The sequence below is a fragment of the Alligator mississippiensis genome, chromosome 1 (genome assembly GCF_030867095.1).
Source record: "Alligator mississippiensis isolate rAllMis1 chromosome 1, rAllMis1, whole genome shotgun sequence".
Classification (NCBI taxonomy): Eukaryota; Metazoa; Chordata; order Crocodylia; family Alligatoridae; genus Alligator; species Alligator mississippiensis.
Window position 1 is genome coordinate 291,431,168 of NC_081824.1, and position 24,409 is coordinate 291,455,576.

The 24,409-nt window shown below is 38.6% G+C and overlaps 1 protein-coding gene across 10 annotated transcripts in view; it reads right to left on the reverse strand.

Annotated features, from left to right (window-relative positions):
• Positions 1-24,409, reverse strand: part of SYNJ1 (synaptojanin 1) — a 103,171-nt gene that overhangs the window by 35,841 nt on the left and 42,921 nt on the right. For 6 of the 10 annotated variants that reach the window (XM_019476302.2, XM_019476301.2, XM_019476296.2 and 3 more), the window contains exons 12-21: positions 23,226-23,391; positions 21,181-21,204; positions 16,153-16,344; positions 15,864-15,948; positions 6,040-6,180; positions 5,445-5,637; positions 4,222-4,380; positions 1,833-1,989; positions 967-1,084; positions 636-851 (exon numbers count right to left, since the gene is read on the reverse strand). In XM_019476302.2, the coding sequence (XP_019331847.2) occupies positions 636-851; positions 967-1,084; positions 1,833-1,989; positions 4,222-4,380; positions 5,445-5,637; positions 6,040-6,180; positions 15,864-15,948; positions 16,153-16,344; positions 21,181-21,204; positions 23,226-23,391 (1,451 nt within the window). The remainder of the gene's footprint in view (positions 1-635; positions 852-966; positions 1,085-1,832; positions 1,990-4,221; positions 4,381-5,444; positions 5,638-6,039; positions 6,181-15,863; positions 15,949-16,152; positions 16,345-21,180; positions 21,205-23,225; positions 23,392-24,409) is intronic. The other 4 variants (XM_019476299.2, XM_019476305.2, XM_019476300.2 and 1 more) reach the window with 2 other exon arrangements.

The window sequence follows — 24,409 nt, forward strand, 5'->3', positions numbered from 1 at the left end:
AGTTCAGTCTTATCAGGATCAGCAGTAATTTACACAGGGTTGGCCTACAGAAGGGGCTATCATGATATGAGTCTCTGAAATTTCCCTCTTCAGCTCTCCCCATTTATAGAACACTGCTCTTGGGCAGGAGGACTGGTAATCACCAATTAACTGCCACTGAAAGGGTATCTAAGTTACCAGAAGTTAAATGAGCAGAAAGCATGATAAACCAACCCTCCCTTCGCCTATATAACACTGGATGGAAACAAAAGAAGAATATAAATAAATATTGTATGCAGCATACAGGGCAATAAGTAGTAACTTTCATTACTAGCCTAGCAATTTTTTTTGTGAACACTGTGGATCACATTGCGTCTTCTGGCCAACTGAACTTCTTGCTGTGGTTGCCATAGCTGAGGTGTCAGTGCCAGCAGCCAAGGAGTTAAATACCACTGCTGCTCAACCCCCACTGCCACAACTGCCAGATCCATAGTATTGACATGGGCAGTACCCAAGAGGTGAACGTTGCCAAATTTAGTAGTTTTGATCGACAATGACAACTAAAACTGTCAGCGCTGACCACCTGGTTGCTGGATATTTCAGAAAGCAGATGGTTTACAAACAACTAAGATGATTTAAACAATAAGTGTTCTAACCTTATAAGAATAACTTCACCATAGGCTGCAAACTTCTGAAGAAGTTCATCAATCAACTGATCATCAAAATAGTTTTCTTCTGGTGAAGAACTTTTGATGGAGACTATTACAGTACCATCAGGCGGGCCCTGAATTGCAATAACCTCCTTATAAGTTTTTTGTCTCTCTTCCGCTTCAATTTCAAATATATCGATGTCAATCAATGCAACAACAGGCCTTAAAAATAAATAGGAAACAGCTGTAACACAGAATGACTAAGGAAAACAATAATAAAAACAAAAGTATTACCTATTTGATGATGATAGAGTAATGCATAAAGTAAAATTTAAACCTATGATCAGATGTTTTAAGTTCCGCTCTTCCATAGTGCAACAAAGTGCCAGGGGTCCATGTGTAAGGAATACTACTGTCATCCTGAAAACTGGCATTTAGAAGATCCAGGTCTTCAGCTAAAATAAATATTTAAGAAAACAAAAAGAATGACTGCAAGAACATGCTAAAAATCTGGATGGTAAAAGAAACTGAACAAGATGAGGGAAATTGGAGGGTTTTTAAATACTCAAATGTCAGTTACAACACCTTTGGCAACTGCTATGGTTAGGGACCTGCCAAATTTGCAATTATGCAATTTTTGTGGAAGCCGTTTATTTGATAGGTCCCGTGCGAAAAATCCTGACTCCCATGATAAAACGCAAAAATGGCAGCAAGTAGCAGCGGGAAGCTGCTGCAAACAGAAAACCATGGGAAATCCTGGAGGCATGGGGTTGGGGGGGCAGAGAGATTGGCCGAGGGGCCCTGAAAGTCCTGCCCCACCCTGAAGATTGACAGGTAGCCATCTGTCAATCTCCGGGGAGGACAGGGATTTCCAAGAGCCCTTTACCAAAGGCATGGGGGGCCTGCCACGCTGTTCTGCAAAAAATGGAACTGGACACCGTGCTGGAAGTGCAAAAAATGAAGGCAGCTTCCATGGTTTAGGTAGGTCCCTAGGTACACATCAAAAATGATCAAGACATATATACAAAGAAGAACGAGGACTATATTCTCTGTTGAAGTCAGCTAATAAAATGAACAAGTTGTATTTTTCAATGCTGTTTCAACAGCAAGGAAAAAAAAATCTAATATCTTGGGGATTATACATTGTCAAGATAATAACATTAAGTCACTTGAAATGATACAGAACTCAGTAAACTCTCAAACCTGATCGGTCAAAAGGCCATTTTCTTCTCCTCCAAAGAATGCGATCTGTCCACGCTGGTGTGCGACATTTTTCACTGGTGTCATAGTCATCAGAAAACAAGTCATATTTGTAGGTAGGAGCAAAATTTATTTTTCCCTCTAAAAATCCTCTGAAGATCTGAATAAGCAAAGAAATTCTGAGTCATAACTAACAACACACAAATGAGAAGCAGAAAATATCTTGAAACTAATCAAAATTCTGCTTTCACCTGAAGATGGAACAATGGTGCATGCATATATACTCTCTCTTTCTCAAAAGACCCTACTAATTGGCAACATGACCTCATCCTTTAAATTCTACTTTCTGAATTTGTCCTACATCAGCCATTGTATAATAGTAGATACAGAACCAGACCAATATTGAAATAGACTAATCTATAATTCTGAGTAGAAACATTATGGCATATGCACTGGGCATAGAAAGAAACTGCATTCCATCAGGCTTTGATGAAAGATATCTCCCAATTCATTAATATAAACACAAGTTAAGTGACTTCTTAAATGAAGGTTTTAAAAAGGAAACTAGAAAGGAGAGCAGAAATACAGCAAATACAAAGGATAACTTTCACTCTTTTCTTAATCTATAGTAATCAACATGTCTGCCAAAGAAAAATGTGAAAGTCTGTCAAGATTTCCTGTAGAATTCAGTTGCCACTGAAAATGACTAAATCCTTTAAGGGGGAGAATTTCAAAAGTTCCTAAGGCAAGGCCAACAGGCAAGGCTAACAGTTCTTTAAAAGAGAGAAGTTTTCTTACTAGTGAAGTGTAAAGTGTACACAGGTAGGCAAGAACTCAAAGTCAATCAGTAGTTTGAACTTGGGTTTATATTGGTGTTCTTAAGATTCCACTAATTCTAGAAAATCTAAATGTAATTCCAATCCTTTAAGACAAAGGCTGCTCAAATATCAGGTTATCTTGCTTGTTTTGAAGAAAACAAAATCTTGAAATTGAGTTAATTGAAAGAAAAAGAAAGAAAAAAATGTCAGAAGTTTCAATGGCTACTAGATTTTTTTGGTGTTTGTGCCATTTCACCCTCCCCCCATGTTTTTCTATGAGAAAATATGTCATCTCCCCTGTAGTTGTATGAAAGATCCACACAAACAGAAAAAGAATGCTGCACTACGGTCTGGAAAGCACTATTTATAAATACAGTGCTGCCGATACATAAAACCAAGTCAATCAATAGAATGAAAAAAAACAGGAAAAGATTTTTAAGTTCTAGTATTATTCTTCTTTGATGATACTTTTAAAATAGAAAAAATATGATTAAATTAGATCTGTCAATTAAATCGCCATTAACAAGCGCAATTAATACAAAAACCAATTAACACGTTAATTTTTTTTACACGTGTTAAATCGCTGCTGCTGGGCTGCGCATGCTGGGGGACAAGCAGCCTGTCCCCCTTGCTGCTGCCTGGCTGCACATGCATGTGGCCAGCAAGCAGCCAGGCAGGGTCAAGCTACCTGGATGGTTGGACTGCAGCAGGGCAGGGTGAGGTGCCTGCCCCTCCAGTAGGGGGGGGGGGGGTTTGAAAGTTTTGACCCTTTTCACTTACTGTACTGAAATCACTAGGCAGAAATTAGCCCTGTTCTACTCTGTTCTTATGGCACTGAGTTGTAACTGAAATCAATGCATTTGAAAATACAGAAAAAGCACCCAAAAATATTTATAATAAATTGGGATTCTATTGTTTAACTGCATGATTAAAATTGCAATTAATCACAAGTTTTTTAATCTCCCGATTAATTAGGATTTTTTTTTTAAATCATTTGACAGCGCTAGATTAAATTCCCAATTAGCATGTCATTAAAAACCAAAAGACAGCTAAAATTAGAAGCCTCTTCTCGGCCACAACCCCCCCTCCCCCCTTTCCTCTCAAATAATAATGCCATAATTTGTTTCCAAGCTTATCTGTTGGATCATGTCACAAATTGGTTTATAAAGACATTAATTCTGTTAGCACAGCAATTTGAATGTATTAAGTGGCAGTAGTACGAAAAATGCTCTGAAAAATCCACTGTGTTGGAACCAATTATGTTTGACACACCTTACCTATTTTTTAATATGCCCTAATACTGAAATCAAATACAATTTCCCTCTTTTATAAAGTATACTAAAGCTTTAGTTTTACAGTTAAGTCATTGTAGCTGCAAAACAAAAATTTATTCAGAACAACAAGTACCCTCCTGAGTTTTGCAGCTCCACCCCAGCAGACTAGGGCCTGGACAAGTGATAAATTAATAATGCCAACAAAAACTTGTACAAACTCCCTCAATAAGCTAGCTTTAGTAAGAAAGAAAGAATTTGTAAAATAAAGTATGTGTAGATGCAACACTCCCCCCAAATTACCTGCCCAGAATTTTTTTGATTCACAAGTTGATCTCCTGCAAGAAGGGAATCCCAGTTCTGTTGCCGAATTAGGTCTTTTACTTCCTCATTAGGAAGATCTATACGATAGTTAAAATCACCACACCAAAATATATAATCATGGGAAAAGAGCATTCTTCCCTGTAAGAAAAACAGACACAATGAAATTCAAGTCAACATAGTGACAAATCTACAACTTCTAAATGAAGAAGTAAAACTCACAAGCCTTTTCAGCTGTAAAGTCTATATATTTTCTATCTGAATAGAAATCCTAGGGAGGGTTGATGAAGTACACAGTTGTGGTTACTGCTCATCTGGATTGTAATGTGTACATAAGAACTGGAAGTAGGGTCTCATGCACAAAAGGAAAAATCTTCCATGAAATGACACACTTATATAGTTTGCAGGTCATCTGAACTGGAATCTAACAGTTCTTACCATTCTGCTCTGGTTTTAGAAGGTGCTGTAATGAGAACCATGTCATCCAAATTACAAAAGGGCTTTTTTTCAGGGGAGTGAAGACACTCCCTTGGGACCTTGCAGATCACCAACTAGGCAAGCTGAGCAACGGAATGCTTTGTTATTCAGTTAGAATTAAGTATTTTCAATTATGAAAGGTTTTCAGGTGTTAAAAAGATTCTGTAATAAATTGTAAGGCCTTTGCAAGATTAGCATTTTGATTTTCTGGTTTGATTTCTCTACTCGGCTCATAGAAATTTGCCAACCTAATTGTATTTAATTTTTTTGAAACCTGACTTGGGTCTTTGCAATTGTCAGTTGAGAGGAACATCTGACTACAGGTATTACAAAGTTATAAAACAAAGAACTAAGGAATCAAAAGTAAAGGATCATCTCCCTCTTATATAGTGGCACAGAAAAAAGTAAAGGCCAGTTTGTGTATGGGAAGCATATCAAGACAGTAGGCATAGGTATAATAAATGAACATAATTTAAAGGGGCTTGGATTTAGACTTAAAATGCGCATTTCTTATAAGGTGGTAACATTTTTCAAATACTAACTTCTGCATTTGATATATCTTTATAAAAGCAAGCTGCAGAATTGGGTGTTAAAAAGTTTCATGAGCAGTGCTGGAAAATCTTTGTCTTAGACTTGTCCTAAAAATCAAAAGCATCACACACTTTCAGCAACTACCCTGAGGTTTTAATTTTTTTGTATTATGGAATCTGGAGAGGATTGCTGCTTACCATTGGGAAACTGAGCTTTCGAGCTATTTCTATGAAGTCTTCATTTCTCTCTTTAACTTGCGACTGCCCTGCAGCAAAGTGACTGCAGACAAAGCAAAGACTGGATGTATGAAACAACATTCGAATTGCTACTGCACCTTTATTGCCAGTAGCTCCTCCCATACCAGTCTTTACAGTATCAACAGCAACATCCCTTTAAAAAAAATTGAATATTTATTATTGAACCTTTAAAATAATGACAAATCTTCCACAACTCTCAGTAACACGCAAAAAGAGCCAACTATAGATTAAATTACCTTTTGCAAAAGCACAACATGATGACAGGGTGAAACAACATAACTGTATAGAAAAATTTACACTAACTCATTCAGAAATACAAATTTTTCTGAGGAGATAAGACACAGATAATTAAGACCTTTCAGATCTCACAGGTGAACAAAATTATAGCATTTCAGGAAATTCTTTGATAGGAAATGCAACAGCTTTTAAGAAACTATACATATTTTTCAGCACAGTCATGTCAGAAACAAGCTTGCAACATAAAACAAATCTGAAAGACATAAAAAACTTGAAACACAACGGTCTGTTCACTCACCTGATAAAAGGAGCATGATGGGGTCTGATGAACACAAAGAGACAGACGCCCACTAACTGCTCAGAAGCCAGCAGCACATACTTGTTATCTCTTGATATCGTCTTCTGCAGTTCAACAGACCATAGCTTCTGATTTGTTGTGCTGGTAGTACAATAAAAATGAGTTAAAAAGAAAAGAAAATGGACTTGAAGCAAAGGACAAGGAGCTTAAATTGATATCGGAATGGAGAAAACAGCTATGGGATCTGAAAATAAATTGGACATACTTAGATATGTGGACAAAAATAGATGACATTTGTAGCTACATTTTAGACTGAATGAGGAAGTAGTAAAATGTGAATTCAGCAGGCCTAAGAGAAAGATTACAGTGAACAAGGCAGGAAACTAAAAGGACCTAAACAAGGGTTTTTTAATGGGAATAGAATAAAACCAACAGATTTTGCAAATGAAGAGAAAAGCAAGGATGAATGCCTGCTTCTAAATATGGACAAATTGTGTTAATTTGGGAAAGTGATTTGGGAAATTTGGGAAAGAGATTTCCCTTTTACCAAGAAAGGGGAATCTCATTGCATGAACTTTTCCAGACCTAAACTTTTGAATGCAGATGTGTCTAATATGAAGTATTGACAAGACCTTTCTATTTTTCTTAGTTGGCAAAGAAGAGAAAAAAAATTCAGTCCCTTTCACACAGAGGGAATCCTTTATTATTTTTTACTTGATGAGAAAAAACAACAAACCCTATCAGTTTTCTGTGAAAATAATCCATCGAAAATGCCAGAGGAAAAAAGTTAGAGGGAGCATGGATTGGAACTGAATCATTTAGTCTTTGTCCTAATATGACATGGTTAGTGAAAGACAACAAGAGTCAAACTCCCAATTCTAATGGAGGGGTATAAGTCTCAATTAAACTAATCTGGAGGGAGCTTTTTGGCAGCACTTTAAACTGAAATGGCTATGTAAATGGAAACTGCCTTTGGTATCTAAAGGAACCTGTTTTCAGAAGGAATGCATGATGAATCTATCCCTGTATCCATAGATCTCATCCCCTGAAGGAGTTGGAAATAATTTCTTCCAGTTAATTTGAAAGCCCAGTGACTGAAATAGGGTATGGTCAATTCCAGCTCTCATTTGGCTTTTTTATCGACAATGTCAGCCAAACACAGGTAAATACATATTACCGCATTTATGGGAATACAAGATGAGGTTCCGCCCCCACAATTGGTATGGGGAAGATGTGCCCCTAGTCTTATAATTGTGTACAATAAAATCTCCCTAACTACATTCTTTATCATTAAACTACTGCCAAAAGCAGCATGTGTTCAGCAATGGATACCAACTATGAAGCTAATTAAACAAAGCCAACACTGAGCTTAACTATAAAACTCAAGGCCCCCATTGGGCAAATAGGCTGATGGGAATCCCCCATTTTTATTTTTTTTTTACATGTTATTAAACACACACACACACATCACTCTACACTTACAAAGCGTCACATATTGAGCATCCTTGTTTTACCAAGCTTTCATATTGCAAAACTACATATCAAAAACACAACTACACATAGTAAACCCTTAAACAACATGCATCAACTTCCCACAAAAATCCTTACTGAACTCTATTTCTTCGTACAGAACTCCATGAATACCAATTAACGTCCTTCTAAAAAACAAAAAAACCCACCTCCCCCCACAAAAAAAACACCCTAGTAACGACCTGAAACCCTCTGCCCCTCCCATCTGTCCTCTCTGTTGGTTCAGCAAAATAAGTGTGTCAAGACCTTTTTTCTCTACCGCTTCTTTGCCTCTTTTCCTTGTCCTGACTGATGTAGTATTTCAGCTCATGCTGCCTCATTTCAAGCATTCTCTTTCAGTGAAAGCCAACCCCTTAAAAACCCAGAAGTTTCTTACTTTCCATACACTGTTTTTAACACTAACACAGTGCCCTTAACATGGTTTCCTCAGGCCTCTTTGGTCTGAGCACATACAATACCATTTCTTGTGTAAAGAACTGGCTTATTTTTGTGACACCCACACACAAAAAAAGTGACATACTTTCCCACATGACCTTTGCATATGTATGGTCCCAAAACATGTCCCACCATTTCTTCATCCCCGCACCTCTCCCTTGGACACTTTGTTGTTCTTGCCAAGCTCTATCTACATTGCACCTCCCTCACCAGCAAGATATTTCGTCTAAATCAGCATGTTCCCCTTTCTCTCCTCTATCAGCCACCTCCATCCATACCTTCACTTGTCCTTCTGTAAGGTCCCCACCAATGCCATCCTGTCTCTCAATTTTTGTCAGCCTCTAGCAATCTTTCAGGACCTCCAGCCCCACCTCTCCTATTCTGTATGCCCTTATGAAACTTTTTATTCTTATGTAATAAATGAGAGGTTGCCACACCCATGGCTTCTTCCAAGAGCCCCCATACATTCCCCATCTTTTCAAGATTGTACCTGCCATAAAGCAGCTAAAGCAATTTGCTTTCCCTCCCTCTGTTGCTGCTTTGCACACTGCACTCATGCAGTTTGCATAAATGAAGAGCCCTACATCAAGCATTTCCTCCTCCCTGCCCCCAAATCTCTCTTGCTTTATCCAGTTCCATTCTGGCTAGCCTCTTTTTGCTTTCCAAAAGAACAAACATATTCCCATTTGTTCTTTCACTAACTGCTGTCATGACAGTAGAAAAACAGCTGTGGTGCACGGAACGACTGGCAGCAACACCATCTTAGCTGCATCTTAACTCACCACTTTTCTAGCAAAAGACAGCCCTTCCCATCCACAACCATAATACCCATCACACTCTTGCTTTCACCTTTTCCTCTGCTTTATTTCTTTTCCCTTCTGCCTTGATTGGGATCCCTAAAACTCTGATGTCTTACTCCAGTACTTGTAGTCCAAGCTTTTCTATGTCCTTCCAGTTTCCCACTTCCATTACAGTGCTTTTCGTATTAATTTAGCCCCAGTTACTTCATCATACTCCACACTGTACGTTTTAGTACCCTTTCAATTGATAATTTCTCTCCTAACCACTACACTGATGTCATCCATACGGAGTGTAAACTTTACTTCTCTCTGGTATCATTACCCCACTTACGATTTTATCTTTTCTTATTCTTTGTGCCAGCAGCTCCACTGCACATATGAACAATATTGGTGATCATGGGCACCCCATCTTATCCCTGTTTGGATTTTAATGGTTCTGCTCAGATGTCCATTTATTAGCACTTGACTTTCCATCTCTCTATATAACCGTCTTATTATCCATCCATCAATTTCTCTGGGAAATCCATTTTCCTTAACACTTCAAATAAAAAAAATCATGATCCACTCTATTGTATGCTTTCTTCAGAACCAAATTTGCTACTGCCATATTTAATTTACTCTCCTGAACTCTCTCCTGTTAGCGCATCACTTTTCAGCCAAATCAAGTCAGAAATTCTCCTGCCTGGGGCTACACGGATTTAATCTTCATGTATTACTTTTTCAGGATTTTCCAAATTCTCAAAGCCACCATATCTTTGACGACAATTTGCAGTCTGTATTTAGCAACTTAATCAATCTCCAGTTCTTCAGAAGCTTTTTCTTCCCTTTCTTGAATAATAAAATTACTATACACTCAGGAAGCCTTTCACTTCCCCACATTCCTGTCATTTCCTGCCTCCTGCTCTCCACTCTGGGCTGGAGCCCAAGGGTATTAATGGTGGGAGGCTGCTCTCTGGCTCTGACCCCTGATGCTCTTTCCTCTTTATCAGGTTTCCTTTTCCTGATTTTCAGCCCATTACAGATGTTTCTCTCCCCTCCTCCTCAGTTCCTCCCTCCTGCAGGGTCTCTTCCACCATTTCTACCTCACTCTCACCCTCTTCTCTTCCACCATACCTTTCTGATTCATGCTGTTCACCTCAGGGAGTCTGACCTTATTTGCATAGGTATTGGGACACCTGTAGCAAGTGACCCACCCATCCAGGGCTACTGCATTTTAGGGACTCCTGGCACTCTGCTACACTATGCCCCTTCACTTCATACCTGAAACACTATGCGGGGGGAGTGTGCAGACAGGTGCCACTCCTTTCCACATTTGCTGCACTGCTTTGGTTGCCCATAGTACATTATAAATCCTTGATGTGGTTCCAGCTGGATCACAGACAGAAGGTGCTGCACCCCACCTAGGCGCCACTCATTCACGTTTAACACTCCATGTACCCACCATGCCCCCCCATCCAGATACCAAATTTATTCTGTGCTTTCTCTGCCCACATTATTCTTTGAATGTACTGTTCCATCCACCTCTCTATATCTTCTGCCTCTAATAAATTTGTATGCATTTGTACTACAATCACCTTCTCCCTTGACTTTTCTCCTATGAACAAGCTTTTTTGCTTTTTTATTCTAATTCTTTCCTCTTGCTTTCTTCTGCATATCCCTTCCAGAAATTTTCATACCCTTCTGTGTGCCAGTAGGTAAATTCCCAGGTCTTTCAGTTTTGGAATGTGATCAGGCTGGTGAAGTGCTTCATCAGCACTTCCAATTTCTCAAACAGTACCTTTTTCAGAAAGTCACACTGTCATCCCCATCTCTGTCCCACTGCCGACTAACATTGCCTTTATCCGCAGTTGCTGATCCTCTGCCACCTCTTGTTTAATTTTCCACGTCTTCCTGCTGTGTCACTCCCAGTGGGCCAACATGCTGTCATACCTCTGTCATTCTCTGCTTCTTGTCTGATGTCCCTTGTCCTGCTGCCTGCACTCTGTCTCCTGCTCCCACCTTCCCTCTGTCATTGTCACTCCTTTTGTTGCTCTGGTTATCACCACTTTTGCTGTCTTCCCATTCTCCCTTTCACCGACTTCTGTCCCCACTTCTCCACCTTTGTCTGCTCTCCATCTATCTCTTGCCCTTCTTTCCCACTCTTCATTTCTCTTTCCACCTCATGGCTACTTGCCTTTTTTTTCTGAGCTTGGGTTCTCCTTCCTCCACTCCTTACACCCTAAACAATCATTCAGTCCCTTTCTCTGCCTTCAAGATATCGATCAGGCTTTCAGTACTGACTGGGACCTGCCACAAGAACAGGCTGGTACAGCCATCTGAATAAGACATATGGTAGTGCCCATTAAGTGCAATTCCCCCTCCCCACCAACTCTTTTTCAAGTCAAGACTGGGGGCATATGAAAGAAACCCAAGGCCTCTGGGCCTGAGTCTTGCACATAAGATGCCTGCCTGGACTTGGGGAATACCCAAAGCCCTAGGCTGACAGGGCTCTGCTCAGTTGAATTTTAGAACCGATTTGGTCTCGATTAAAATTAAAAACCAAAAGAACAAAACCTGTGGTAAAGCTTGCAGCAGTTTAAAAAAAGGTACCACAAACCAATTCTGGATTAATTAAGTCTATGCATACTATATGCAAATTGCTACAACAATGTTGAATTTCAAAGTTATTGTTTTCAAATTTGCTCCTCACTTCCACATGCTTAGGGAGAGCAGGGTCTGACACTAAGGGGATGGGGAAGGGGCTGCCAGGGTAAAAAGTTGTGGGGAAGTAGGGAGCAAAAGGTTACCTGATCCCACAAATTATTTTCCTTGCTGTAGGAGTGGCAGAGGGACAAATTCAAAGGCAAACCTCCAATAATTAGACTCTATACTTGGAAGATTATAGATATTTTATAAGTTTCCCATAATAGAATCTAATTACTGGGGGGTTATCTTATTATCAAGGTCATCTTCTATTCAAGTAAATACGGTATGTCTTGGCATTAAAAGCAAGCTGCCACCATGGTCACTTGGGAGATACCCACAGGACCGTATACAAGCTCTGAAGTTTTCCTCAAACTTGCTGCTTAGAGGCAGAAGATGGGTACAAAAATGAGTCACTGAAGTTTTTGTTTTTGGCTGAGACCATCCTTTTCCTGCAGGCCAATTTGGGAAAGAATTACAATTTCAGTAGAAAAGAACAGCTCACAAGTTATGACTCCACCCTTCCATTGTAACTTGAGGACTGGATCAGATGACAAAGGCCTGAGAGGAGTTTGAGACCTGAGAAAGATCTGGAAGACCCCAAGGATCTAGCTGTGGCCATAATACAAGCGACCCTCGCCATTCGTGGGTGATACATTCTCAGATCCCCTGTGAACAGTGAAATCCGCAAGTAAGGCATTGTGTTTATGAATGCAGCCTGCATTCATGAATACAGTGCCCCCAGCGGGTGGGGGGGGAGGGGGCCACACAGTGGTGGAAGCCCGGCAGCAGCAAGCACAGAGCTCCTGAGGACCTCCTGTAAGTGTATACAGTGCATTTAAAATGCGGGTTTGGCATTCGTGAATATTTTAAACTGTGAATGCCGAACCTGCGAATAGCAAGGGTTTCCTGTACTTACTTTCTCTAGCATTTCATCAGTTCTCTCAGTGAAACAGCCCTTGTCCGTGAAAGATAAGTCTTACATCTTTCTCTGAGCTACTGATATTAGGCTGGAGTAGTAAAGTAAAAAAATCTCTGTGCAGGGTTACTCCAGAAACCACAGCTCAATATGGTTTGAGGCATTTTACAGAGCTTTCAAGGTGGTTGGTAAGTAATGCTTTAGGTGTCTATTGTTGATTTGTTGGGAAGGAAGTCAAGATGGACACCCCCATAAAGGACAGCTGTAAAGTTCTAACTGGCCATTGTCCTCCTTTGGAGGAACTGTGGACTCTTCCTTACAGTTAAGGATGTCAGTTTCTCCCCTTAAATTGTCAGCTAGAGTGGAAAGCAAAGGCCCAACCTACTTATATCTGTTCTGAACAGTAGACATTCCCAAAAAGTTTGGAGCAGGATGCAGCTGACAAAAACAAACATAGGGGAGACTATATGCTCTTTTCTTGAAGAACAGGGAAAATAAAACCAAATCAGCTAAATATCCTTTGCCAGGTCACCAACCCCTAACATGGGCTATGGACAAACATACCTTTTTAACCACTTTAAAAGGGGAGATGGAGTAACCACTAAGGAGTGCACATCAACTGTTACAATATAACTATTATAGCTGCATGATCCTGTAGCTAAACCTAGTTAGCTAAATACCTTAATTTTAATTCTGAATGAAAGTTAAAATTAAAATGGCTTTGTTATGGCTGCATTGCTATAGATCCATGCAAATGTGACAACTATGTCATATCAAGTAATGCAGGTATAAGCAGTTAAAAGTAAAACTGTTACCTCAGTCTACACTCAAGGATAGTCACCTAGGTCCATTTATTCATTCCACTGCAAAAGTCCTAATTGTAAGCTGTAAAGTGACTATCCTTCCAAGCAACTCCTGAAATGCTTGGAATTGTCCAGAGCTCATATTGTTAAGTGATATTCTTGACATACCATTTCTTCAAATCAATGTAAACACCTGTACTGTCATCTGTAAACATTGGTGTAGGCATCAGATCAGCATGGATGCAAAATTTATGTAAAGATGCAGTCAATGGGGCATTCCCTTGAAACCTAGATGTACTAACAGGGGAGATTTGGACTGTGCTGCCTCCAGTTGTGACTGAAGGGACTCCCACAATAAGATCACATCAGTAGCTTGAAGACACCCTAAAAACAACTTCCAGGAGTCAGAAATTTGAGAGCTGGTAAAAAGGCTAAAATAGTCTCAGTGATCTGGTGCCAATATCAGTAACGAAGAACTTCAGAACCTTACTAGGCCATACTAAAAGATGCTCCTGTCTCCACAGGCAGACAAGTTCCTTTGGAAACAGCTTTAGAACTTGATGAAAGGGTAGATGCCAGAGAAGGAGCTACAGGCACAGAGACTGGTTTATATCACTGGAACCTTAGGACATTTATGCACAACATTTCGTCCCACAACACGCTGGAGATCCAGCGGGTTGGAGGAGACTCAATTAATCGAGTCTGTTCCACATGCAAACTGATGCGCACTGTGCTGCTTTGCATGCAGTTGTATAAGTGGCAAAATGTGGGTCAGCGCACAGAAAAAGGCGGCAGCACACTTCTGAAATAAAACATCTACGACGTGTTTCAGTTCAGAAGTGTGCCACCACCATTTTCTGTGTGCCAACATGCATTTCGCTGCCTACAGAACTGTATGCATCACAGCGCTGGGCACTTTTGAAAGCACCTGGTGCTACGGCACAAGCATGTGTACAAACACCCTTAAATAGCACATGCTGGAAGCTTGAATTATCCAACAATGTTATGTGAAAGACTTGGCACAGATCTCTTGATAGACACTATTGACAGAACCAACACAAGCATGAGTGTCCTGGACTCTAATAAAAGTAGTCTTGGCCTAGAGGTAGAATGTTTTAGAGGGAAGTGTGAAATTAGGTCCACCCGCCTGTCTTCAAGGTTGTGAGGCTTTGGAAGGCTTAAGTCCTTATGTGCTTTTCCTGGTAATTTAATGGGAAGGGAAGATTAAAGCCCTGCATATACACTTCTCTACATATCCTGAGGTGAAATTGCTGAGACATACAGAACACAGCAAAGAGCATCAGATTCTAAGATTGGGCATAATGTGCACTTCCTAATTTCTTTCTAGCCTGGATATCTATAGCCATACCTTGTCATGCATCCAAAGGTGCATCTCAAGCCAGTCCAGAGAGGTGATACTCCCCCTCTATGTGACTTTGGTCAGGCTGCAGTTGGAGTACTGTGTTCAGTACTGGACACCGCACTTCAAAAGGGATGTGGCCAGCCTGGAGAGGGTTCAGAGGAGGGCCACCTGCTTGGTGAGAGGGCAGCAGGACAGATCCTACAAGGAGAGACTGAAGGACCTGAAGCTGTTCAGCCTCAGCAAGAGAAGGGTGAGGGGGGACCTGGTGGCTGCCTACAAGCTCGTCAGGGGAGATCAACGGCAAATAGGTAGAGCCCTTTTCTCCCCAGCATCACCTGTGGTGACAAGAAACAATGGTAATAAGCTGATGGAGAATACATTTAGGTTAGAGATCAGAAGGCAATATTTTATATAGTTAGGGTGGCCAAAATCTGGGACCAACTTCCCAGGGAAGTGGTCCTCGCCCCTACCTTGGGCAAATTCAAGAGGAAGTTGGATAATCACTTGTCTGGGGTCTGGTGAACCCAGCATTCATTCCTGCCTATGGCAGGGGGTCAGGCTAGATGATCTGTTCAGGTCCCTCCTGACCCTAGCTACTATGAAACTATATTCCCTGTGCTAGGACAAGCCCTGAGGAACCTTTAGGGAGAAAATTTCCCTTCAAATCTACATTAAAAAACTTAAATGACAAACAAACTTTAATATAGCTAACCATACATTAAGAATAAATCAGAATATAGTCAAGGGTCCTTTCTGCTCTCTCCAGCAAAGAAGAAACCAACAAAGTTAGACGAGTAGTTCCTTGTAAGAACTAGGGAATCTTATGCAAAAAGTGTGCAAAAGCATTTGCATACCACTTAAGAAACAGGGCTTTCAAAAAGGGTTCCTTCCACATTCCCATCACCAGTAGCTTCTCCCACTGAAGTGGGAGTACACAAGAACTGTGGAACAAGACAAACATCCAAGATGCACTACTTCTAGAGTGCTTAAAGGAGGAAACAGTGCAAGAGTTGAGAGTGCTAGTCCCAAGATTTTGTTTAATTAACTGTTTTGATACGTAAGGGCATACTGCAGACAGTTTTGGTGGGTCATTGCTTTTTTGTTTCCCCAGGGGAAATCTGAGCCAAGGCATATGCTTCTTGGCAGAAGCTGCTAGTACCTGGACAAAAATTTATCTGGAATCAGTCAAGCATGTTACAAAATGAGATTGTTAACACATTTAATATATTAACAAAAACTGCAAACGCCATTTGTATCAAATGAACTGAAGCTGTGTATATGGTATCACTCACCTGGCATTTACAATGTTTCCTGCATTTAACTCTACCATTTCTTCAAATCCAATGGCAAATATGTCTATGGGCCTGCTTCTTCGATCTATATTTAAATTTTAAAAAGAGATTATTTGTTCTTTACAATTACATTTTAAAAAATATTTTATCCACATATTTTCATTTCTTAGGATCCATTAAAAATCATAAGCACAGATATTTATCATATTTATCAGATATCATAAGCACATTAAAAATCATTAAGCACAGATATTTAAAGCAAAAAGGAACATGAAGATATATGACCCACCTTGCAATTCATGGACACCAGCTAGTTTTGGTGCATCAAGAAGCCAGTCTGTGAGCGTCTGGTTTTTAAAGGCAATGCTGCGGAACTGTTTCCCGCCGTTGACGTTCCATGTTCCGACACAGACTCGAATCTTTTTGGGCTTTGCATACTTATAAAAGTTTTCACACATATTCTTTAGGATTTTTACAGATGCTGTAGAAACATTAACACACATTAGCTTACATAAGACTTCCACAAAACTTGATAAATACAATTTCTCCTTTTAAAGAAAATCACACCAAAGCAACATTTGTATGCACACAAAATTTTCAGCGTTTGAAGCAAATTGAAACACACTGAACACCACAGTGATGCACTTCATAATGGAAAATACTGACATATTTACTTGTCTGAGTAGGATACTAATGGGAAGGAAAACTGCAGTAATTTGTAATGCTTTGGAGTTGCCCTTAATTTTATTATTTGAAATTTTACTCATAACTGAATTTTCAAAACCATTTTAGAAATATGTCAGCAAAACTAACATATGCGACTGATATCTGCCAATGGAAGCCAGTATTTTTGATGATACACCCCAACAAAATGTTCTGTTGATTAAATTCACAGTAATTGTACTTGTTTTAAAATAATTAATTTGGAAATCTGAAAGCTTTCTTTATTTGTTTTGAGTGCATTTAAACAACCGGTGAAAGTGAAAATAAAAATAAGCTTCCCTACTTCAATAGATTAATTTTATTCAGCTTAGCTGCTTTCAAATATCACTGCTAAGTTATAGATATCAACAAAGCTGAAAGTCTCATTTCTTTTTTGTTATAAACGGGAACCGACTCTTAAATCAGATGACAGAGGATGGTCCAGTGCATAGGGCATTATCCTGGGACTCAAGATACCTGGATTCAACTCCTTGCTCCATAAAATGGGGATGGCAGCAGTACCACTGCCTCAAATGATTAGTGTGAGAATAAAAACATTAAAGATGACAAGACAATCAGCTAGTTCAGCATGTGATAGCTCTGTGTGAGATGAGTTAAGTTATACGTGAAGATATGCTTTTTTTGAGTGAACTACACTTTTTCATAATTAGATGTATACACCAAAATACTCAAAATAATTATTTGTAGTTTTCCTTTAAAATCACAGTGAAAAACTTGCAGGTTACTATTACCAGCTTTAAGATACATCTGCAACATCATGTTTGAATGTGCTATCAAAACAGCAGACAGCATACCAGAGATAATGTTTTTCCTTAGTATTTCCTTTCCCTTTTAACCTAGTACTGCCCTGAGAAAACACCAGTATTCTGGTGAGCTAAATCCCCTTCCTCCACACCTCCAGTTGGCATCTTGTGCTCTGGAAATTAAAACAAAAAGCCAGTAAAATCTCCCTTCTTATGGTTGTGTAAGAAAACTGTTCCAAATGTAAAGCACAGTACAAATCAAAACAATGACATTCTGAGTTTATTACCTATTTCACTGTTGAGAATGTCATTCTTAATATGATAATCTATCTGCTCAACTTCAAGTCAAAGAGCATAGCAGATATCAGAAAAGTATCGAAGTTGGACAAAGGGGGAACCAAGCAAGCATCTGAGCCTCACTGAAAAGAAGGTCTAGCAGAGCCACAGGAAGCATCCAAACATTTAAAGGGGAAAAAAGCCAATACTCATGTTCCAAGCATGATCACATTTTTGAGTGCCTGCATGATTTACTGAAGGTGGTATCTCAAGTAAGCTTATCATAGTTTATAAATGAAACTTGGAACTGTAGTCCTTCACGATACAACCCTCACTGGCAATATGCACATTTATTTATGCCAACTACTTTAGATTAAATGAGAGGAGATTTGCAACCAAGAAACTTTTAAGATGTGTTGCAAAATGATATCCATCATCTAGTCACCGATATGGCAGGAATCTCTCATGGCTAGATTTCCTTTCTGGATTGGGTCCTAACTTAAGAGGATAGCAGCAATTCTTATAAGTTAGAAAATCGTCCAAATCCGAAAATGATTTTTGGACTCATTTAAAATAGATAAAGAGGAACACAGGAAATATTCCTAAAATTGCATGAGCACATTTGCTTTCACTGGTCTGTAGCTTTTTCTGCACATATCATCTCCTTGGGTATGTATAACTTTTTCTCCTTCCAGTAATCTGTTGCTTTTTATTCTACCACATTACAATCCAAGTAATTATCTTAAGTATTTACCTGCAATGCACCGTCTGCAGATATTAGAGAATTTTTTTAAAGGAATGTTTTAAAATAACAACTTAAGCTACTGCAAGTTAAATGCTAAAGACTATCTTGTAATACAATACAAATGCCCATACATATTTTCTGATTCATTTTAGTACACAGGCCCTCTCTAATACACACGTTTAGGAGGTAGATCTGGCCACTAATAAACTATTAAATCAATAGTTTAAAAGAGTAATTGACACTTATGCCACCCATAGAGAATTATAAAATAAAGATTCTTGTAGTTCAAGAGGGTGACATCACAATTAAAAAAGTCAATATGTACTGTAATCAAGAGGCTTTAAAACCCCCCTGCTAATTTCAGCCGATCCATTATTTTGAAAATATATTACCTAAGACCTCCTTCGGACTTCATATTTTAAAAGCTCTAGTTTTATTGGTTTCAAGTAAGTAACACGGGGTTGCAATGTGGACTAATAAGCACCCCCCCTCCCCAACTCAGAGGAAGTCTGAGGAAGAAACTGAATGATCAAAGCTCTAATTGTAAACCACTTGCATGTTTAGCTGCAGTTATAAGCAAAAAGCTTTCAATATTTAAGTAACAGTGAAAAAGTTTGATCAAGCCAGCAATAAGTTCTTGATTAAAATTTTTAGGGTTATCTTTCTTACAAAGAATCTATTCCTTAAGTAGTCAAGGCCTTGGGTAATAGTCACCATGCTTCAGGCAAAGGGTTAATTGATATGCCATGCAGAATATATTAGAAGGTAAGCAAAGAGCTTTTGCTGAAAGATGCTATGTATTCCCTCCTACCCACCACCTCTCTTCCCCCAGGGAACTAAGCATCTGAACCAGCTTCACTGAAATCACCAACTTCACCTGGTCCTACATGGAGAACAGTGAAGTCAAAACTCAAATTGTTGTATAAGCATTTTAAACGTGGACTGAAATTCGAACATCTGTGCATTTGGACTAGCTGAATAAAAAATCAGTTTCTGGGCACAGGAAATAGTACGCTGCACAGATGGGTGATAACAAACACTTCTCAACTGTCCCATAATACAAAGGTGATGCAACTTTACTGTTTACATAAAAGAGATTGGCTTTCAGATAAAAATCAGAAGGTCACGGAAGCAGTGTTCAAAGATGTCACAATGAGAGGGAGCCAACAGTCCTTGTTGGGGGAGAGTTTATATGAAGGCATAGATTCAATATTGCTTTCTCTACCAGCCCAGGTCCTACATACTATAAGACATTCCTTTCTCTTCATCAGGATACTCAGAAATGCCTTACTTTCACAAAACTTCACTACCATGTTTATACATTGTGACCTTGTCCTTTTACAAGTATAATATCACATGCAAAAGTTAAGGTATGTAGGTGATATTTTAAAATGGCAGGATTTGGACTTAATTGTGTAATCCACTCTTGGGTCAGTTTAAGGGGAGATTTGCTGTTACAGGATGCAGGACTGCACCTATATTTTGTATTAGATATACTTACTTATATACTGTTATAATTATCATCATATTGCATATTAATATATGTTTATATTAATCTATAAATACTTTTTTTGTACTCTTGTCCATTATTTCTGTAATTTCCTAATATTTGGGTGCTTCACTGGGTAAGCACGACATTCTTTTAATACAAATGTCAAGTGTAAAGCATTTTAAAAAAGATTTGTTGTGTAGCTGTAATGACCTCTGCTGTGAGCTGTTAGCACTTAATCACCTGTGCTAAAGAACTAACTGGATTAGCAAAGCAATAGCAGCATCTGTTCTATATAAAGTGCTACAGAATATGGAAGTGGTTTATAATTGTAGGAGTAGCTCAATGCTAGAGGAAACATTTCCAAAGGATTTCCACAATACTTTTTCTTTCTAGAATGGAAGAACTTCATGACACCTGTAAAGTGAGAATGTGTCTTACACAAAGTACCAATTTATAGCCTTTATTTAGTAATTAAAGAGCAAAGTGATTGCATGTGTATGTCTACCTCAAGGTCCAGATTCTTGACTGTGCATACAGTTGCAAGTCTAGAACTTTATATTCCAATGCTTTCATGTTTTTACCCCTTTACTCTATATTCTGCTAATGACTTCGCAACAAAGCAGGAACGTTGCTTGGATTCTTATACCTGTAAGGAATCATGAGGCTTGTTTCACATTTGTAAAATGTTTTGTTATATCCTCAGGAAAGAAACATACCTAAATAAAATGTATTACTCTTCAATGTTAGGATCCTAGCTTTAAGGTAACGTATAACTACAGTATAGAACCCTCCCGTCAAAGGAGGAGTTTATGGTTTAAAGTTAGCAAAAGCATGTCACATGATGGAGAGAGATGGCAACTGATTAGACCTTAACTAGGGCACATTCTGGAGTAGGTCAATTCTGTGCAAGAACACAGCCAATAGTGGAGATTCTCTAAAGACAATTTATACTCCTAAATTGCAAAAAAAGAAAAGTAGTAACTTTTTCTAAAGATACTACTGCCATTGAATTTAACTCCTTAAGCTAATGGAAACATTTGATTATAAAAATCACGGAAAAATTATTTTTGATTAGGATGAAGCATCTGCTTGGATATAAAAACAGACAGAAAATTTAATGTATAATTTGTGCTACAATACAAACTGAATACTTTTTTCTTCTTCCCTCCTAAACCTTTCACCCTAGCCCCATGTTTGCAGTACAGGAGTGCAAAGTCCAAATGATCAGTAAAGCAAGAGAGTTCTCCTCCTCAGTTTCCCAAATTATACCGTCAGGGACTTGAAAACTGAAGAACAATAATTGCTCAGATGTTTATGGCTTGATTTAATATACTGTACCTGATTGCAATGACTGCTCTGAAACTACGAATGCAGTGAGAAGGAAACAAGAGTAAATTAATAGACAAACAAATGGTTATGCTTTTAAAAATTCTTATTATATTTTGAAATGCAACTTTTATAGTAGATAATTGCATATTTTTGCATCTCTTGCAAAATCCTGACATATATAAAAGATTAAAAACAATCTTAATGACCACCTGATCATGCAAAAGGTCCACATGTAATAAACAAGATGATTTGTCCCCTGGGCTGATGGACCACATTTGGGAGTGGGATTGAGACAAAAAAAGGAAAGATCAGTATAAAAGAGCACTTAGCCAATTTCACATATGACAGAATTACTCTTCGAGACCCAAATGGTGTTCCTCAGCTGCAGGGAAGGCTGCAGTCTTGTGTAGTGCAAAGTACAGGAAACAGAGGTGAAGGAATAACGGCCTTATTCAGGATTGTGAATCATTCCCCAGACTTGCAAGTAGAGCCGGGCAGAAGTGATTTTTCCATCCCCAAAGAGTTTGAATTTTCCAGATGTCCCATTCTGCATTGGGATGAATCTAAAACTTTTGAAGTTTTTGGTGAGAACTAGAGAAACAGCATGTTACTCACTTCATGAAAGCAAGTGATCCCAAAGTTAGAGCATCTCCCTGGGATGCTGAAGTCTTGGCAAAGCAGGAATTTGAAACTGGTTCAAAAGAGGGACTTTAATATCAGTTTCCCATATCCCAGATAAGTGCCTTAATGACTGATAGAGTTAGGCTCTCTCTCTCTCTCTCAACCAATAACTACCTATGTAAGAGTAGAGGAACTCCTCCAAACAAGAACCAGAGACAGACACTATGAAGTCCAGTGATTACATATGGGCTATACCTATTCCACCTGGAATGCAACAAACTGAGGTCCAAGTACGGCAGAACAGGCTACCTGACCCCAGGTCTCCCAAATCTCAGGTGTACCTGGTAAACCAATTATTTTTAACGAGGGTGCCAGAAGATCATTTTAAGGGTACCACAAGGTGACATACAATATTAGCACTGTTAGGTATGCAAACACCAACATACAGTTCACAAGATAAACCTAGAGATTTCAAATCAAAATCCAGTATCAAAACCATTCTGTCCTGTTGAGGTCCTGAGTTTCTTGTAACAAAAGAATTGTTTTGTTATTTTTCCTTAGTCAAAAAATGAGTGACATGTAAGGACTGGAATTTTCCAACAGGTGTCTTAAGTGGTACCCTGAGTCAACTAAAGGTTGAGACCACTCTGCTAAACAGTAAGATAATGGCCACTATGAGCACCTTCCCTCTCTCTGGTTTGGACTGCAAATTCCAAGTCCTGAAAAAACTTGTTATAGACACCACCTCTAATGCTGGTTTGTAAATTCCCAGCAAAAGTTTCATCTTTGCCAAATTAACATTTTCCATTGAAGACATTCTTTAGAAAATTTCCCAACCAGCTCTAATTGCAATTTTAATTGAAAATTTGATTTTGCAATAAATCACTCCCAAGTCAAATACTAGAACAAAATAGGTAGTTTCCAAAGAGTCCTTGAACAAAATTTATTGGGAATATATTTACATAGTGAGAATTTCCTTCACTGTGAGTATGACATGACAGAATGAAAGATGGCATCTAGCTACAAACAAAAAAAAAGGAGAACATTTTGAGAAAGGAAAATTTCCTGGTTTACTAGATATATAGTTACTATAGTCACCAATTACAACAAGATAAAGGACTTTAACAAATTATTAAATTTGAATATCTAAAAGCTATTAAAGTACTTAGCTAATAAAATTATCCATTTTCTAAAAATGTAGAGTACACAGTTATCCCTGTCACCCCCATCCCAGAATTAGTGTCAAAATCCCAGAGGTGAAGAAATAAGTGCATATTAGTTTAGAAATGTTAGTAAAGCACACCACTTTTTTTTTTAACCTAAGGAGACAAAATATTAACTGACACTAACTCTGAGATACTGCTTAGAAACACAGCTTGCATATTATATTACAGCAATAGTTAACAGATATTAAAATCCTGAAAGACACGTACCACGTAAACTGCCGGTGGTTAAGAGAGCCCGTGCTTTATCTGCTAAGTCACTATTTAGGGTATTCCCCAATAACAAAACATCAATGGCTTCCTGCTTGGAGCTATCAAAAAAGTTATTCTGAATCGTTCTGGTCACAGAACGAGCACCATCCTTCAGCTTTCCAGCCTGTTAAAGGGGAACATGCATAAAACGTTTTATGTTGGATATCACTCACAAAATATTAGCAATATTCATTCACCATATTAAAATATGTCAATAACCTGAGTCAAATTAAATTTTAAAATGAAACCATCTTCTGGGCTTATTGTACTATGTCTACATTGTCTTTTTCCTTATGCAGAAGCCATAAAACAGATGTCAAGAAACATTTACGTAAAAGAAGGAAAACCACATTAAATTTTATGTTCTTTACCTTCACAAAAAGAACCCAAAACCATAAAGTAATGCTTAGACCATGCTATGGAATTTCAGGTTTTCCCCCAAATAGTGAGGAATGAACAAGCACTTGTGCCAAAACATCATGGTACATACATATATGTACATATGAATATATCCATTCAGAAATATCTGTTAAAAAGGGAGAACTTCAACCTATTAAGACCCAAAATTTAAATTTAAAAAAACAAGCAAGCCTCGTGCAGTATCCTGGAAGGAACTTACACAGCTATGTAAACACAGATATATCACTGTCACTGGTCATACTGCACACAAGTGGCATGAAGAGGATAGACTTTTGGGTCCAAGAGAAGAATGTTCCACTACCTGAACTAAAAAAGAACCTAACAAGAGTGCAACTGATACTAGAGATACCTTGTGTGGGTCAGACATTTAGATATTTATAATGTAGTTATATATGCTGTTCTGACAATTCAACAAATTGCTGCATGCACAGTGAGTACTGCTTAAATAGATATGCTTCACAGCCACAAAAATGACAGAGACAGAGAGACCTATTATAAAATATTATATCAATGTCATGTTATGCATAAATGTAAATTCTGATCGTGGTGTATGCTTGTGTCCACATATGCTATAGCGATGTGAATGCCTCTGATGAAGTGTAGACTCTGTATTCCTTTGGGGATGCGGCATGGGATTACATTCTTTCAAGAAGGTATTGAATAATTGTGACCTGAATGGTTTATTAAGAGCACTTTAGTGCACACTATCGTTTAAAAAAATT